Genomic DNA, 14,426 nt, shown 5'->3' with positions numbered 1-14,426 from the left:
GAGGGGAGCATGCCGAGGTCAGCAAGGCTTCCTGGAGGAGAAGAATGAAGGAATGAGGGAGAGACAAAGACAGAGAGAGACAGGGAGGCTGAGGAGGCCCGAGAGGAAGCATGGTCAGGAAGATTTATCCAGCTTTCTGGGAAAGCCAAGTAGGGACTCCGGGGCGGGGCGGAGGAGGAAGAAGGGGATCTCTCACCCTGATGTTGGCTTGGTCGAATGACGAGGGGGAAAGGGAGGAGGAGGTCTGATGAAAGTCGGGGAGGGGATCTGAAGGTGAAGAGTCACTTGGAGACATGGGAGAGACCTCTGGGTAGAAAAATTCAGAAAGGACACCCAGTGCTTGGGCCGTCCTGGGTCCCCAGGGCTGTCCTGGCCTCTGTCACCCACTCACACCCTCCCAGGAACAGTCTGTGACATTTTCAACCATTCTTGCCTGCATTCCAAGCTGCTGTGTCAGGAAGGACTTCCCAGTGCGGAAATGCCTTGTCACCTTGTTTCAGAGCATCGATGTGGCTGGGAACCTGGTCTGTTTCTCCCACTGAAGAGGCTTCTGATGTTCCCCAGCTTTTCTCACCTGTGAATGGCTTGCATCAGGGCTGTTCTGTGGTGAGATCAGACTAGACCAAAAGACCCCTAAACTTCTCCCCACTCCCCAAGCCCACATTCCAGAGTTGAACCATGCTAGGTAGGTCCCAGACACCAGTACAAATACCTACAAAATCCCACCTGTTCCATGTGTGTAAAAATCCAGAACCCAACCCTGTGTGTGGGAAAGCCCTTCAGGGCAGGTAAGAGAGCTGGAGGAACTGCCTCGTGTTGAGAGGCCAGACCCTGGCATGTGGGTCGGTGTCCAGATTTTATCACCTGGGTGTCTTGTGAAGTCCCTCGTCCCTTGTGTGTGCTCCCATGTGTGTACCCACTCCCAAGTTATCATGTCCTTGGGCAGCTTCAGAGAGGACCGCTTCAGATGGCCGCACCTTCGGGGGCCAGTAGGAGTTCTCATCTCTGAGTTGTGGGGGGACAGGAAGTCTCTGAGGCCCTTCTAGCCCTGCCAGTGGGGGCGGTTGGTAGAGGGCAGCACAGGCCACTTTTCAGGAGCTGCTGTTTATTTGGGAATCCCATGGTGGTGGTTTCCTGCCATCTTCTCAGGTCCTCCACCAGTCTCTGTGAAGCAGGAGGCAGGTTAGTGGGTGTCAGTGAACCTGGGACAGGCGCTCAGCAAGGCCAGACTTCAGACTCTATTTGTCACTCTGGTGTGAAAGCAGATTCTGACCCTGGGCCTGCCGTTGGAGCCCTGCTGGGAAGTGTTTGGGCTTTCTCACATCCTCTCAGAAACCAAGGGCTCCAGTTCCTCTTGCTGCAGGAGTAGTTAAGCAGGCCTCGGTTTAAACAGCAGGTGTTTTCAGGTGACCCTACATATATAAACAAATCCCCAATGAACACATTGCTGTTTAGTTGTTCACTGTTTACAGTGCTTGGCCCCCATCCAAGTTCCGGCTGGGGGTGATCTGCCTGTGCTAATATCATGGATAAGGGACGCACCTGGCCCCTTGTTGACACTGGCTGCAGAGGTCTGGCTGTGGTCGCTCTAGGAGCAGACCGGGGGCCTGCTGGGGAGCCAAATCTCCAGGTAGACAGGGCTGGAGTGTGGTGGGAAAGTGCAGGACTGGGGTTTGAGTCCCTACCGTTCACTGGCTGGGGGACACTGCACTGTTCAGGGTTGGTTTCCTTGTTGTAAAATGAATGTTGTAAATAGTTGGTCGTAGGGGCCCCTGTCTGCCCTTGGTCTGCTTTTTAAATGTAAGCATCTCAAAACTCCTGGCTAATTAACATTGTTATGAGACCAGAGGCAAGCGTGGACCATCTATAGAGTGAGATTTAAAGGTAATAAAGAAGCCTGGGGTCTTGTCTTAGCTCTGCCATTGGCTTTCTCTGTGACCTGGGGAGAGTTCCTCAAACTTGAGGCTGCAGCCGCCTCATTTGTAAATTAATAATAACAGCAGGTAAATCTTTTGATTATTTATCATGTGCCAGACACTGTTCTACATACTTCATGTGTATTAACGTGCTCAGTCCTCATAGCAGCTGAGTGATGCAGGCAGGATTATTGCCTCCAGTTTATGGACAGACTAAGTAACTCGCCGAAGGTCGCATGGACTGTAAGTGGAGGTGGCCAGGAGTTTTGACCCCATCGCTCGTGCCCTTCACCTTACTGTTCTGTTGCACAGATAATCCTGTCTTCCCTGCGTAAAGACAGAGGGCTGGAGCAAATGGCCCCTCACGTAGGAGCCACGTGGTGTAGCGTTGGGAAGACTGGCGGGTGTGCCCTCCTCATCACACCACGGTGCAGTCGGCCTGTGTTCCTCAGGGAAGGCGTTTTCTAAACTGTCCCAAACAGGCTGCGGCATGAAACATAACAGAGCTGTGTAAATTGTGAAACATTTCATGGTTCTGTTTGTTCTGTGACAGTGCAAACATCACAGTTTCTTCATTAAGACAGAAATTTTGGAAAACAACAAGTGCCACCTCATGGGGAAATCCGCCAGAACCTTGGCCAGTTGCACCGCAGGCCTGTTTCACTCACAGCCCCTCTGCTCTTGTAGGCCCTTCTGGGTGGCAGACGTGCGTCCTCTGTGTTTGTGGGCACAGCAGCCCGAACGCTTGCTGCTACCTATTTCTGCCTGTTTTATGTGTTGACAGTCTTCAGGAGACTCAGGGACTTTGAGGAAGGTGGAATGGTAGTTACAGTCATTTGCTTCAGATGCGCCATTCACCTAGCATTTCCCACCATTCCCCTCTAATCTCAGAAAGGTTCTTGAAGACTTGGCAGTTGAAGAGATGACAATTAGACATATACTAGACCTTCCCTACCTACCTTTTTTCCCCTTCTTTTTTATTTTTTTAAAATTTATTTATTTATATTTTTAATTTTGGCTGCTTTGGGTCTTCGCTACCGCGCATGGGCTTTCTCTAGTTGCGGCAAGCGGGGGCTACTCTTTGTTGCAGTGCGCGGGCTTCTCATCGTGGTGGCTTCTCTTGCTGCGGAGCATGGGATCTAGGCGCACGGGCTTCAGTAGTTGTGGCGCGCGGGCTCTAGAGCGCAGGCTCAGTAGTTGTGGCGCACGGGCTTAGTTGCTCCGCGGCATGTGGGATCTTCCCGGACCAGGGCTCGACCCCGTGTAACCACTGCACCACCAGGGAAGTCCCTCGTCTTCTTTTTTAAAATTGACATTCTAAAAGTGATACCTACACATGGTTTAAAAAAAAAAAAAAGTTAAACACTATTTTAAAAAACGACCTCTCTTTGCATCCTGTTAAAAGACAGCACCTCGTGGTTATTCAGATTTACGTTTTTTTGAGTGCCATCTTCACTGAATTTGTATGGGCTTACTTGATTATTCACATCTGTCGTTAACAACTCCCCCCATCCTGATAGTCCTGCAGGCGGCTCCCCCATGGGAGCCTCGGTCCTCTCTCCCACTGCAAGAAGCTCACCCGCACCTTCTTCCCCACCCCGTGCAGATTACCAGTTGACCAGTGCAGAGCTCTCCTCCTTACCGGCCTTCAGTTCGCCTGGGGGGCTGTCGCTAGGCAGTGTCACCGCCTGGCAGCAGCCGCCGCAGCCGCAGCAGCCGCCGCAGCCCCAGCCGCAGCCGCAGCCCCAGCCGCCCCAGCAGCCCCAGCCGCCACCTCAGCAGCAGCCCCACCTGGTCCCCGTGTCCCTCAGCAACCTAATGTGAGTCCCGGGGATGCCCCGCCAGTGTTGGGGAAGGGGGAGCTGAGGGGTGGGAAGAGGAGGGGCCTCTTGAGAGCTGAGATCCCTTTGAGGTTGTCTGTCATCATTGGACAGCACGTAAGCCACTGAGTGGCAGCCCTGGAGTCCCCTGTTGAGGCCTGGGAGAGCCATCCTGAGCCTTTCCCCGAGCCAGCCCGGGGTTGGGGTGGGGTGTGGGGCCCTCCCAGCTCTGCAGAAGACGACATGGGATGGAAAGACAACTCATGTGACTTCTTTTCCTTCTTTTCCCTTCACTTGGCCCTCTCTCTCTCCTGCTGCCTCTGTCTCCATCCACTTGCCTCACCCCACCCCCAACCCCCATCCTCTCACTTCCTGTCCTCTCTCACTCCCTGTCGTGTGACCTCCCATCACTTTTTCTGTCCCTCACCTCCTCTATTTCTGTCCCTTGTACTCCATGCCCACTGCCTGTCTCCAGCCCCGGCAGCCCCTTGCCCCACGTGGGTGCTGCCCTCACGGTCACCACCCACCCCCACATCAGCATCAAGTCGGAACCAGTGTCCCCAAGCCGTGAGCGCAGCCCTGCGCCTCCCCCTCCAGCTGTGTTTCCGGCTACCCGCCCTGAGCCTGGCGACAGTCTCAGCAGCCCGGCTGGGGCCTCCTATGAGACGGGGGACCGGGATGATGGACGGGGAGACTTCGGGCCCACACTGGGCCTGCTGCGCCCAGCCCCAGAGCCTGAGGCTGAGGGCTCAGCTGTGAAGAGGATGCGGCTCGATACTTGGGTACTGTAGCATCACCCCTCCGGTCTGCCGTTGTCTGCTACACCCAGGGACTGGCCCATATGCCCCCAGCCTGTCTCAGCTCCCACCTAAGAGGCCCTGTGGCCAGCTAGCCCTTCCATCAGCCCTTATGGGGCAGCACCGACACCCTTTCACCCCCACCAAGGGCCCATCTCCCGTCCCTCCAGCATCAGTCCTTCTGCTCGATGACTTCCTCCCCTCAGAGCTGGCCCTGCCACTAGAATCCTGGCCCTACTGGGAGAGGGACGTGGGGGGCACATACCCCGTAGCCTGGGCCACGCCCTCACACCCCCTTCTCCATCTCCTCTCTTCACAGACATTAAAGTGACGGTTCCCACTCCCCTCCTCTCAGCCTCCCTGATGAAGAGTTGACAATCTCACCGCCCACCCCTCCCTGTCCTGGGCTCCTCCCGCTCGACCCCCACTTCCTTTCTTGTGCTCCGTGTCCTGTTGACGGTTACATTTGTGTATAATTATTATTATATTATTATTATTATTATATTTTTTTTAATTTGGATTCTCGCTTTGGAGAGGGGGATGCTCCCATCCCCTCTTTCTGCACCCCCCACCAGTTTCACTGGCTGGGAGGCTCTTTTTTGCGGGAAGGGGGGGACACTTTGCACGTTGTACACATATGCTGCAGGAGGGGGTGGGGGGCCCGATAGGCCTTGGGAAAGGACAGGTGCCGAGCCCTGCATGCGGGGCCCTCCCACCCCATCCCCCAGACAGAGGGAAATAACCAAAAACTACCAAACAACAAAAACCCCTTACAATAGACTGAAACCCCGAAGTCGGCCTCATGGGTGATTTTGTGTTTCAGGGGGAAAGTGAGGCAGAGGTTCTGAAGAAGGTCTCTGCTTCTCGGCTGTTCCTATGGCCACAGGCACATGGGGCAGCATACCCAAGCCTGGGCCCCAGAGGCCCCTGCACACACACCACACACTCTCAACTGGTTATTGTGTGATCTGCACCTCCAGGGTGTGCGGGTGCTGGCTGAGGTTTGGGGCTGGGAAGGCTGCCTGGGAATCGAGGCTGGAGGGGGAGGGGCTTGAGGTAGGGCCCCTATGAAGCACAGTTGGAGAGAAAGACAGAGAGCCATGAGGAGAGGGCTGAGGAGGGGCAGAAGGGCTGGGGCAGGGGGTGAATTGGGGGCCCCCTCCCTTCCCCAGCACTTTCTCTAAGATACACAGTGCAATAGCTCCCCATCCCTCAGTTGACACCAGCCCTGTAAAGCTGGCCACAAAGCGCAGGGAGAACTGGGGAGAGTGAGGTGGCTCAGCAGGAGACGGCCTCAGGCACCCCGGGGTGCCTGAGGACTGGAAACCCTTGCATCCAGGGACTAGCGTGAGTGAGGGGACTTGCTCTTCCTTGCACGTACACATACCCAGAGGAGTGGACACTGGGGTGGTGTGTGAAGGTGGGAGAGGGGATGGAGAAGGTCCGCAAAAGGCCTGCCTCCCTTCTTTCCTCCTTGGCCCCTCTCCCCAGCCCTCCTCCCAACTCCTTCCGCTCCTGACCCCACCTCCCTGCTCTTGGCGCCCTCATTGTCTCGCTACCTCCTGTCCCACCACCCCCAGGCCGCATCCCACCTTCTGTCTTGGCTACTGTAATTGTAAATAGCAACCTTTGGAAAACGTTAGCAGTGTAACAGTCCAGGAAACTGTTTTTTTTTGTTGTTGTTGTATTGATATGAAATGAGATTCTATTTTTGTCAAAGTATATTGTAATAATAATGACTCAAACGGCCCGTACTGTACAGATGAGATTTTTCTGCTGTTGTTCTTGCTCCCCTCCCCGCCCCCAAGTCCGCCCTCTCTACTGCCTTCCCAGTGGGGGCAGCCAAAGCGTGGGGTCCTGAGACCCCAGGCTGGATCACAGATCAAACTGGAGGGGGCAGGCCCCCGGCCCGCAATCCACCACTACCCCTTGCCCTAAGGGGCCTGTCCTGGGGTGACATGGGCAGGCAGACTGGGGCCTGCCCCACTCCTTCACATAAGAAGCCCAGCCCCTCTGCCCAAGGGGTGCAGTGCTCCCTTGGGGTTTCATCCTGGTGGGAAAGTAGAGTTAGACAAGGCCTGGTTTATGTGGTAGGCGACAGACACTCTGCCTGCCTCTACGATCCAGCCGCTTGCAGTATTCCGACACTTGATGCAGGGAAGGAAACCAGAGCAGAGGGGTGCGTGTGACCGCACAGGTACCCGAGTGTGTTTATGAGGGCATCTGGTATTTATGTGTCTGAGTGTTCCTTTGTATTTATGTGTGTGTGTGTATGGTTGCATGGGTGTACCTTTATGTGTGTCTGAGCCCGTCTGGGCATGTGTGTGTGAATCTGTGTGAACTGAGCTCTGAGGATGTGTGCCTCTGTGTGTGTGTGTGTGCCTGAGTGTGTGTTTACAGAGGGACAGATGGCTCTTCTTGCAGCCACACAGCCCTGGCTTCCAGCTCTATGACCCTCCTTCCTGAGCCCCACTCTCTTCTTCCCTGCTGCATCCCCTGTTCTTACCCTCAGCTCTAATATGTTTATACTTCACTTGGGGATCTGGCACTTGGCCCTCTTGGCTTCTCCCTATAGCCCTACCTCTCCCGCAGCTCCACGCACAGTTGTTCACCCAGTGCCCAGGCCTTTATACCCAGCTCCCTTTCTTGGAGTACCCTCTTCCCCCCACACCCCCTCCTGCTTTCAGGATGATACTCAAGTTCCTCTTCCTCTCTGCAGCTTTTTGCTCACCTGGGCTGTGATCCTTCCTTACAGCTTACCCCCCAACTGCTGATTGGGCACACAGCATGCTCAGTCTTCCTGCACGTTCCTAGAGGGAGTGTCAAGAATCGATGAGGCTTGATCAGGACCTTGAAAGAAGCCAGGGTGTAGTCTTGTGCATGTATGCATGCATCCCCAGAGCCTTGCCCAGTGCCTGGCACATAGCCAGCGCTCAACAAATGCTGATTGGGTGAAAGGTGAATGATAGGTGCTCAATAAACGTTGAATGACTGGCCTTCCCTTCTCAGGCTATTCCCGCCATCAGTCTGCCCACCTTTCTAGGCTGGGCTTGGCCACCATTAAACATGGGGTCGGGGTGAGGGCCCCTGCAGTTCACGGTGCAATATTCACCAGTTTTGCCCTCTGCCTTGTAATGGCAAACCTGGCTTTTGATTACCATGTGTGGATGTGTGTGTGTCCTTTTCTCTCTATCCCTGGGGGCAGGGGGTGATCTGTGAATGAATATGTGACATTTCTGCAATTCAGTATCCCGAGGTTTCTCTTCGGGGTAGGGGCCCCTGGCCGGCCTGATGAATGGGTCTCTGGGAACCCAGACCTCAAGTGGGGACTTCATTTCTTCTTCCTCTCACAAGCCAAATTTGCCTCCACCCACTCCTTCCTCCGAAGAACTGGGCATTTGCCAAAGTAATCACTGGAGTCATCCAATGCCCCTCCACTCCCCAGGTTTCCCACAGCTTTCAGGGATAGTGGGCAAGAGGACCTCCCACACATACACACCCCCCAGTGGAACACACCATTTCCCCTCCCCCCAGCAGTGCACTCAATGCAGCGAGACTGACCCCTGACCCTTATCAAGCCCTTCCCACCTTGGACAGGAAGGAAGTAATGCACCTTCTCTTGCTGATTATTTATTTGTTTGGAGAGACAGAAATGATGTAAAAGTGTATCTAGAAATATCTATATATATTTTTAACTGACTCTTTGGAATCCCCTGGGGTGGGGTGGGGGGTGAAATTAGGCTTTCACGGAGGGGAGGAGACATGGAGCCTGGGAACGCTTCATCTCCCCTCTTGCCGCCTCTCCATCCCCTAAGCAGTTGGTAGAAGGAATGGGATTCGTAGGGGGGGAGGGGGGCTGGAGTGTTATATGGAGAACCTGGATTCTCTCTTGTCTTCCCCATTCAAGTCCCAGAGGGAAGGGGGGAGGGAGAGGGAGGGGAGACAGGCCCGGAGGTGCCCCATCCTCAAACCCGACAATCACCCACACTCCTAGGGCTCATCCTGGGTCCTGGGGAGGGCGAGTCCAAGTGTGTGACTGTTGATTTGTTTTCAATATTTCTTTTTGTGCTGTATGGTGATGCTTTCTTAGTATTCTACACAATAAGAAAAGACAAAGTCCTCGAGATTCTTATGAGTTTTGTTTGAAAACTCTTTCACTATATTTGTTGTAAAGAGGTTTACTATTAAAAGAAAAAGAATACACGTTTCTGATACTTCGGCCTGGGTTCTGGTTTCTTTGGTGCGGTCGGCTGAGGAGGGGAAGGAAGGATCGTGTGGCCCTGCCAGGGTGGGAGTCCAGAGCTCCACCTCAGCAGGAAAGAAGGGCGGTTAGCCTGCCGGGCGGACACTCGAGATGTCTGAGGTGGGGTTTTCAGGTGAGAATTTCTTCCAGGTGCTCTGTCAGAAGCAGAAGCAGCCCCAGGACTCAGGAGGGTTGTCTGGTTAGAAGCCAGAGGAGGGATCCTGGGACACAAGAAAAACAAATACCACTCAAGGCCAGGTCAGGAACAGATGGAGTGTGCGTGGAGGAGGAGGAGTGTGATAGAGGACCTTCAGCTACGGAAAACTTTTCCACAGCAGAAACTTGCCCAGGCACTATGTTAGGCACAGATGGATTCCACCTTCACGGTCCCCACAGAGTTCCCTCCCGAAGGGGCAGCTGCCCTACCCCTCCCTTTTGAAGCACCGTCTAACAGTGCCAGGAGCCTCTCCCTGCCCTCCTCACATACCCCAAAGGGCTTCCCCACCTGGTGCCTTTCTGCAGAGGTTTGGCAGGGGCTGGTGGCTCTTGCTCCCGTAGCCGTGTGCCCTGCACAGCTATGCTGTAGGGCAGATGCAGGGGCTCTGGAGGGAAGTGCATAGGGAGGGCCTGGCTCACTACTAACAGGGTTTGGCCACTCCTCTATACTAGGCCCATGCTAGGTGCTGCAGAGGCAGAGATGGAGTATGAAGGGCCCACATAGGATGGTGGCGACAGGCCTGCAAATGCCTAAAATCCACAAACCGTGGTTTTAATGCTTTGGTTGCTGCATGTGCAGGCACATCACAGAATGTCTTCATTCCTTGGGTTCCGCATCTGAAAACTGCGGTCATCTGTACCAGTCCCGCCTCCCTCTCAGGGTCATTACAGATTTTGCTTCACTTCTCCCTCAGCTGGAGCAGAGGTGAAAGATGCTGAGCAGGAAAGGGTTAAGAAGGTACTATCCTCCGGATGAGGTTCCCCTGCTGGCTGCCTGTGACTAGAACAGCCTTGACCTAACACAAATCCTGAGCAAAACCTCTCTCCTTTGCACATCTCATACACTCAAGACTGTTTGGCCTCACCCCTCCTTCTCTATAGGCATCGGCTCCTGATGTCCTGGGTAGGCATTACTATTGCCCACAAATATCTCCTGCCCTCTTCCGCTTCCTGGACACATAGAAGATTGTATTTCCCAGTCCCTGTGTAGTCAAGTGAGGTCATCAGACTAGTTCTGGCCAGTGGACCGTACTGGAAGTAATGTGTGTCACTTCCAAAATCAAGCTGGTATGTGATTCTCCAAGTGCTCTTTCCCTATCGTGGCAACTGTGGAAGCATGTCAAAGCAGCCTGGATGGCTAAGCTGCCTTAAGGTGATGTCCAGCGCCACAGTGGACTTTGTGTGAATGGCAAATAAGTGTGTTATGTTAAGCCACAGAGATTTCAGAATTGTGTCTGCAATATAACCTATCCTATCCTGATTAATGGAGTATCCATTCACATTGGGACAACCTTGAAGCCCCATCTACTGCATACCCGCTGTGGTGTGGTATAAAGATCTCTGGACTTGGCATAGTCCAGAACTTGTTCAACTCCTAGTTCCGTTGCTTACCAGCTGTGTGGCCTTGGGTAGTCACCATCTGCCCAAGCCACTGTTTCATCAACTGTAAGACAGAGCTAATAGCTACCTGTTTTCTCTAACCCAAGCCTTCGCCTTCTCTAATCCATCCTCCCATCTTTGGCACAGCACTGATCAGCCAGCACCTCATGGTTCTCTACTGCCCACCAAATAAGCCCAAACTCCTGGGCAGGGCTCCCAGGGCCTTCAAGGAACTGACACAACCTCTTTTCCAGGCGTAGTCCATGCAACTCCACTGCACATCCCTTGGCCACTAGGGCAACCATGCAGTACAGTCCATTCCTTGACAGACCCTTTGAGTCTTCAGTCATGCCATCCTCCTGTCTTAAATGCAACAAACATTTATTAAGCACCTGCTGTGTGTGAAACTCTTTGTTAGGTATTGGAGATATAGAGAGGAACAAGACAGCTCCTGCCTCTCAACTCACAGTTAAGCGGGGACAAGAGAGAAGTGAAGCAACAGTTAACACTTGAGTCAGCAGGCTGCATTAAATGACATGTAGGAAGGCTGTAAGTGGGCTGTGGGATCAGAGGAGGAGGCACACCGAAATCCGAGCCAGTACAGATCAGGGGAGGCTACTTAGGGGGAGGTATTTGAGCTGGATTTGGAAGACATGTACAAATGAGGGCAGGGAAGTCATTCCTGGTAGCCGGAATAGTGTGTAAAGTATGGAGAGAAAATGGTGCATTCAGGAAATCAAATACTGTGGTATGGGCCAAAGGTCTAGCAGAGAAAGCTGAAGAGGTAGGCGGAAACCTCACTGTGAAGGGCCTTGATTGCCATAATTTGGATTTTATTCTGCAGGAGATATTTGGTCATCAACGGATTTTAAATAGAGGAGGGACTTGATCAGATTTGCACTTCAGAAAGCTTCCTGCCAGTATAAGCTCCCTCAGACAGTAATGCTGAGAACCAGTTGGAAGGCAGGCAGAATTGAGGTCCAGTCAGGGTCCTTTGCAAGTGAGAGGATGAATTTAGTAAATACTTAAGAGGTAGAATAACAGGACTTGGAAACTGCCTGGTGAGGGTAGAGGACGAAGGAAAGGGAGGCGAGTCAACGACTCTCAAACTCATGCTTGTACTACTGACTGGATGGTGGTGCTGTGGCGCCAGACAAGGCCACCAGGTACGTCCGAAGGAGATGAGTTTCGTTTCAGATGAACTGAGTTGGAGGTGTACGTGGAAGCCCTCGTATGGTATTGACAGATGGTCATCCTGTCCAGGCCAGCAGGATGAGGTCACCCCATGGGTAGAGAGAAGGTTTTTATGAAGAGGGAAGCCATTCATAGTGTTGGTCACCTGTGAAGTCGTCGTCCTTGGGACATGGGAACTCCAAGGACCATGGAAAAAGGCTGGAGGGCGGGGCAAGGAGAGACTCATAAAGGGCCCCAAGCTGCATAAGAGTTTGAGTTGTATAGATCAGAAGAACCAGATATGTATTTATCTGTGATCTCCTAACTTCATTAAAGGCCTGCTTGACTCATTAGTCTTGTTTTCTTTGGCCGTACCGCATCTGGGATCTTAGTTCCCCGACCAGGGATCGAACTCACGCCCCCTGCAGTGGAAGTGCAGAGTCTTAATCACTGGACCACCAGGGAAGTCCCTTGACTCACAAGGCTTGTGCTAACCTTGAAAAAGGGAAAGCTCACTGATGCATTCTTTGGGGCATCGAAAGTAGAGAGGAGTGTTTTGCTCCCCAGGGGTAACTGCACAGTCAGGTGTGGTGGACCCGGTGCAACCCTAGAGGTCACTGGTTTTCTTTTGATAAGGAGAGATAACACTTCTTTACCAGATACCTGGAGGATATTCCAGAGGAACTACCTGGTAGGCAGCTGGATGAATGAAGCTGGGGCTCAGGCCAATGCCTAGGCCAGAGACAAGAGAAGACTTGTGAGACATCAGCCTAGAGAGTACACCTTAACTTCTTCAAGACTCAGTCACTTCATGTGTAAAATGGGTTGCTGTGAGATTTAAATAAATGTTACAAATTAATCACTTGAAACCATTCCTGATCCATAGTAAGTGCTCAATCACTGTTATTATTTTTATTACTGCTACTTGTCAAAGACATGAAAATAGATTAACTTACTTGGGTAAGAGGTTCTATGGGCAAAAAATAGGGCTCTACATGCCTATTTCTTTGAAAACTTTCCTATCATTCAAGCTTTTACTCCTACAACTTTCCCTCCATTAAACTTTTCCTGATTTCCCCCATCCTACCCAGCTGGCTATGATATCCTTCTCTTATGAAGTGTCTTAGGAATCTGCCCCTTTTTTATAGCTCCTACCTCATTCTACCTGAAACTGTAGGTCCTAGCTTCTATTTTCTCTGTACAACTGGACTGAAAGCTCTTCTTAAAAATTCACTGTCTCACCCATTTTTGTGTCTGGCTCAGTGCCTGGCACACAGTATGTGTTCAGTCAGACTAAAATGAGATAATGCATGTGAAAGTGCAGTTCATAAACTGAGCGCTACAAAGGGTTTTTTTCCCCTCATGGGCGTGGTAACTTTCTGCAGCTTCTCTACTTTCCAGTACCAGATCCAATGGGGCTGAGGAGCGTGGATTCCCGTTTCTTCTAGTTATCACTTTACTGAAGAATTAGCAGCCAGTGGGCTCCCATCCCCAAAGAGGTGACTCTTGGGAGGTGGGAAGCAAAGGGTGGTATCTGATTGTTCCAGCCAAGGAGGCCAAGCAGTTCCCTGTAGCTCATGTTCTTGTGACTCACCCCTCAGTCCCATGGGCTAACTTTTCCAGCCTTGTGATTGTGGAAACTTGTTTCAGGAACAGCAAGCGGATGTGAAAGGGACATAAGGCGACCCCACCCCAGGCTCCAAAGTGGCTCCTACTAAGCCAATACAGACTGCTTGTTTCTGATTGCAAACTTAAATCATTCAGTGTCATTGCCCGCCTAGGGGGCACGTCCAGTGCCCTACTCTATTTCATTTGGTAAACCCTAGGCCCAAAAGGAAAAGGTGGCTCTCAGGTTCTTTCCACAGCGCAGTTCCCAAATAGGTATAGTTCATTTGAGCCCAGGCTTTACTGCTTCCAGTTGGATTGACTTGCATTTACCCACCCCACCCCCCTTTGCTTTGTCCCCGTTTCCACCTGTTTACAGCTCTTAGGCCTCATTCGGGCACTTCGTTTGGCTTGAGGTCCCCGCCTTCGCAGTGTGGCCTCCCAGAGTCACTCCCATTGTCACTCCCATTTACTGCGCATCAGCCGCCATGTGCCCAATAAAAGCTGGTGACGACGCCGAGGGCCCAAGAGCGAAGGGAAAGGGGAAGAGGAAGGGGAAGGGCCCCGCCTACACGGAGGTCACGCGCCCGCCAAACTCCGCCCTCACGTGACCACAGCGCCAGTCCTCACCCCTAGTCACCGCCCTCGGCTGGAAGCGGAGGCTGGCCTCGGCGCCTTGGTGCCCAATCCCAGCGCTGCCACCCAGTGTCGGGTGGGGACCTTGAATTGGTTTAGTATTCGCGAAGAGGAGAATCTCCATCTAAGGCGAAGGGGAAGAAGGGAGGTGTAAGGTAATAAAAGCACTTGTTTAACCTGTCCCACTAGGCTGTAAGCCCCCATGGAAGCAGAGATCACCGTTCCAAAGCGCCTGCCTAGGGCAGCGTCTGGCATACAGTGGGTGCTCAACAAATGACTGACTAGCAACGACCCCCTGGGGACCCCGGCGCCCTTTACACCGACCCTTTCACTCTCTCATTCACCCTCCCCGCTATGACAGCAAATAAGGCAGTCGGTCGCCAGCGGGTGAGCAAGCTTCCTGCCCGCTCCCAGGCTGCCTTCTCAACCGCTTGGTCCACACAGGTATGAGTGCGGACAAAGACCCAAATCCACTCCCAGGGCTCCCCACCGAAGGGCGGGAAGTGGATCTTGAGGCTCACTTCATTGGCTCATCCGATGACGGATGGGACCATCAGCCAACCGCAGCCTACACAAGACGCATGCGTACAGAAAAGATTTTAGCCCCTGTATGGAAAAAACCCGAGCGGAGCGAACCAAT

The 14,426-nt window shown here is 52.8% G+C and overlaps 1 protein-coding gene and 1 long non-coding RNA gene across 7 annotated transcripts in view; one reads left to right on the top strand and one right to left on the bottom strand.

The window, feature by feature from the left end:
• MEF2D (myocyte enhancer factor 2D) overlaps positions 1-8,747 on the top strand; it is a 33,906-nt gene extending 25,159 nt beyond the window's left edge. For all 6 annotated transcript variants that reach the window (XM_059933953.1, XM_059933923.1, XM_059933932.1 and 3 more), the window contains 3 exons: positions 3,523-3,736; positions 4,212-4,518; positions 4,853-8,747. In XM_059933953.1, coding sequence (XP_059789936.1) covers positions 3,523-3,736; positions 4,212-4,518; positions 4,853-4,864 — 533 coding nt within the window. In that variant the 3' untranslated portion in view covers positions 4,865-8,747. The remainder of the gene's footprint in view (positions 1-3,522; positions 3,737-4,211; positions 4,519-4,852) is intronic.
• LOC132372027 (uncharacterized) lies at positions 8,670-14,218 on the bottom strand. Its single transcript, XR_009505071.1, has 3 exons — positions 14,111-14,218; positions 13,781-13,910; positions 8,670-8,997 (listed from the first exon to the last, which is right to left on the bottom strand). It is a non-coding gene; the product is annotated as an uncharacterized LOC132372027 (long non-coding RNA).
• Between the last annotated feature and the right edge of the window lie 208 nt (positions 14,219-14,426).

This window comes from Balaenoptera ricei, chromosome 1, assembly GCF_028023285.1.
Source record: "Balaenoptera ricei isolate mBalRic1 chromosome 1, mBalRic1.hap2, whole genome shotgun sequence".
Classification (NCBI taxonomy): Eukaryota; Metazoa; Chordata; class Mammalia; order Artiodactyla; family Balaenopteridae; genus Balaenoptera; species Balaenoptera ricei.
Note: the sequence above shows the minus strand (reverse complement) of the source record. Positions and strands in the feature narration are given on the sequence as shown.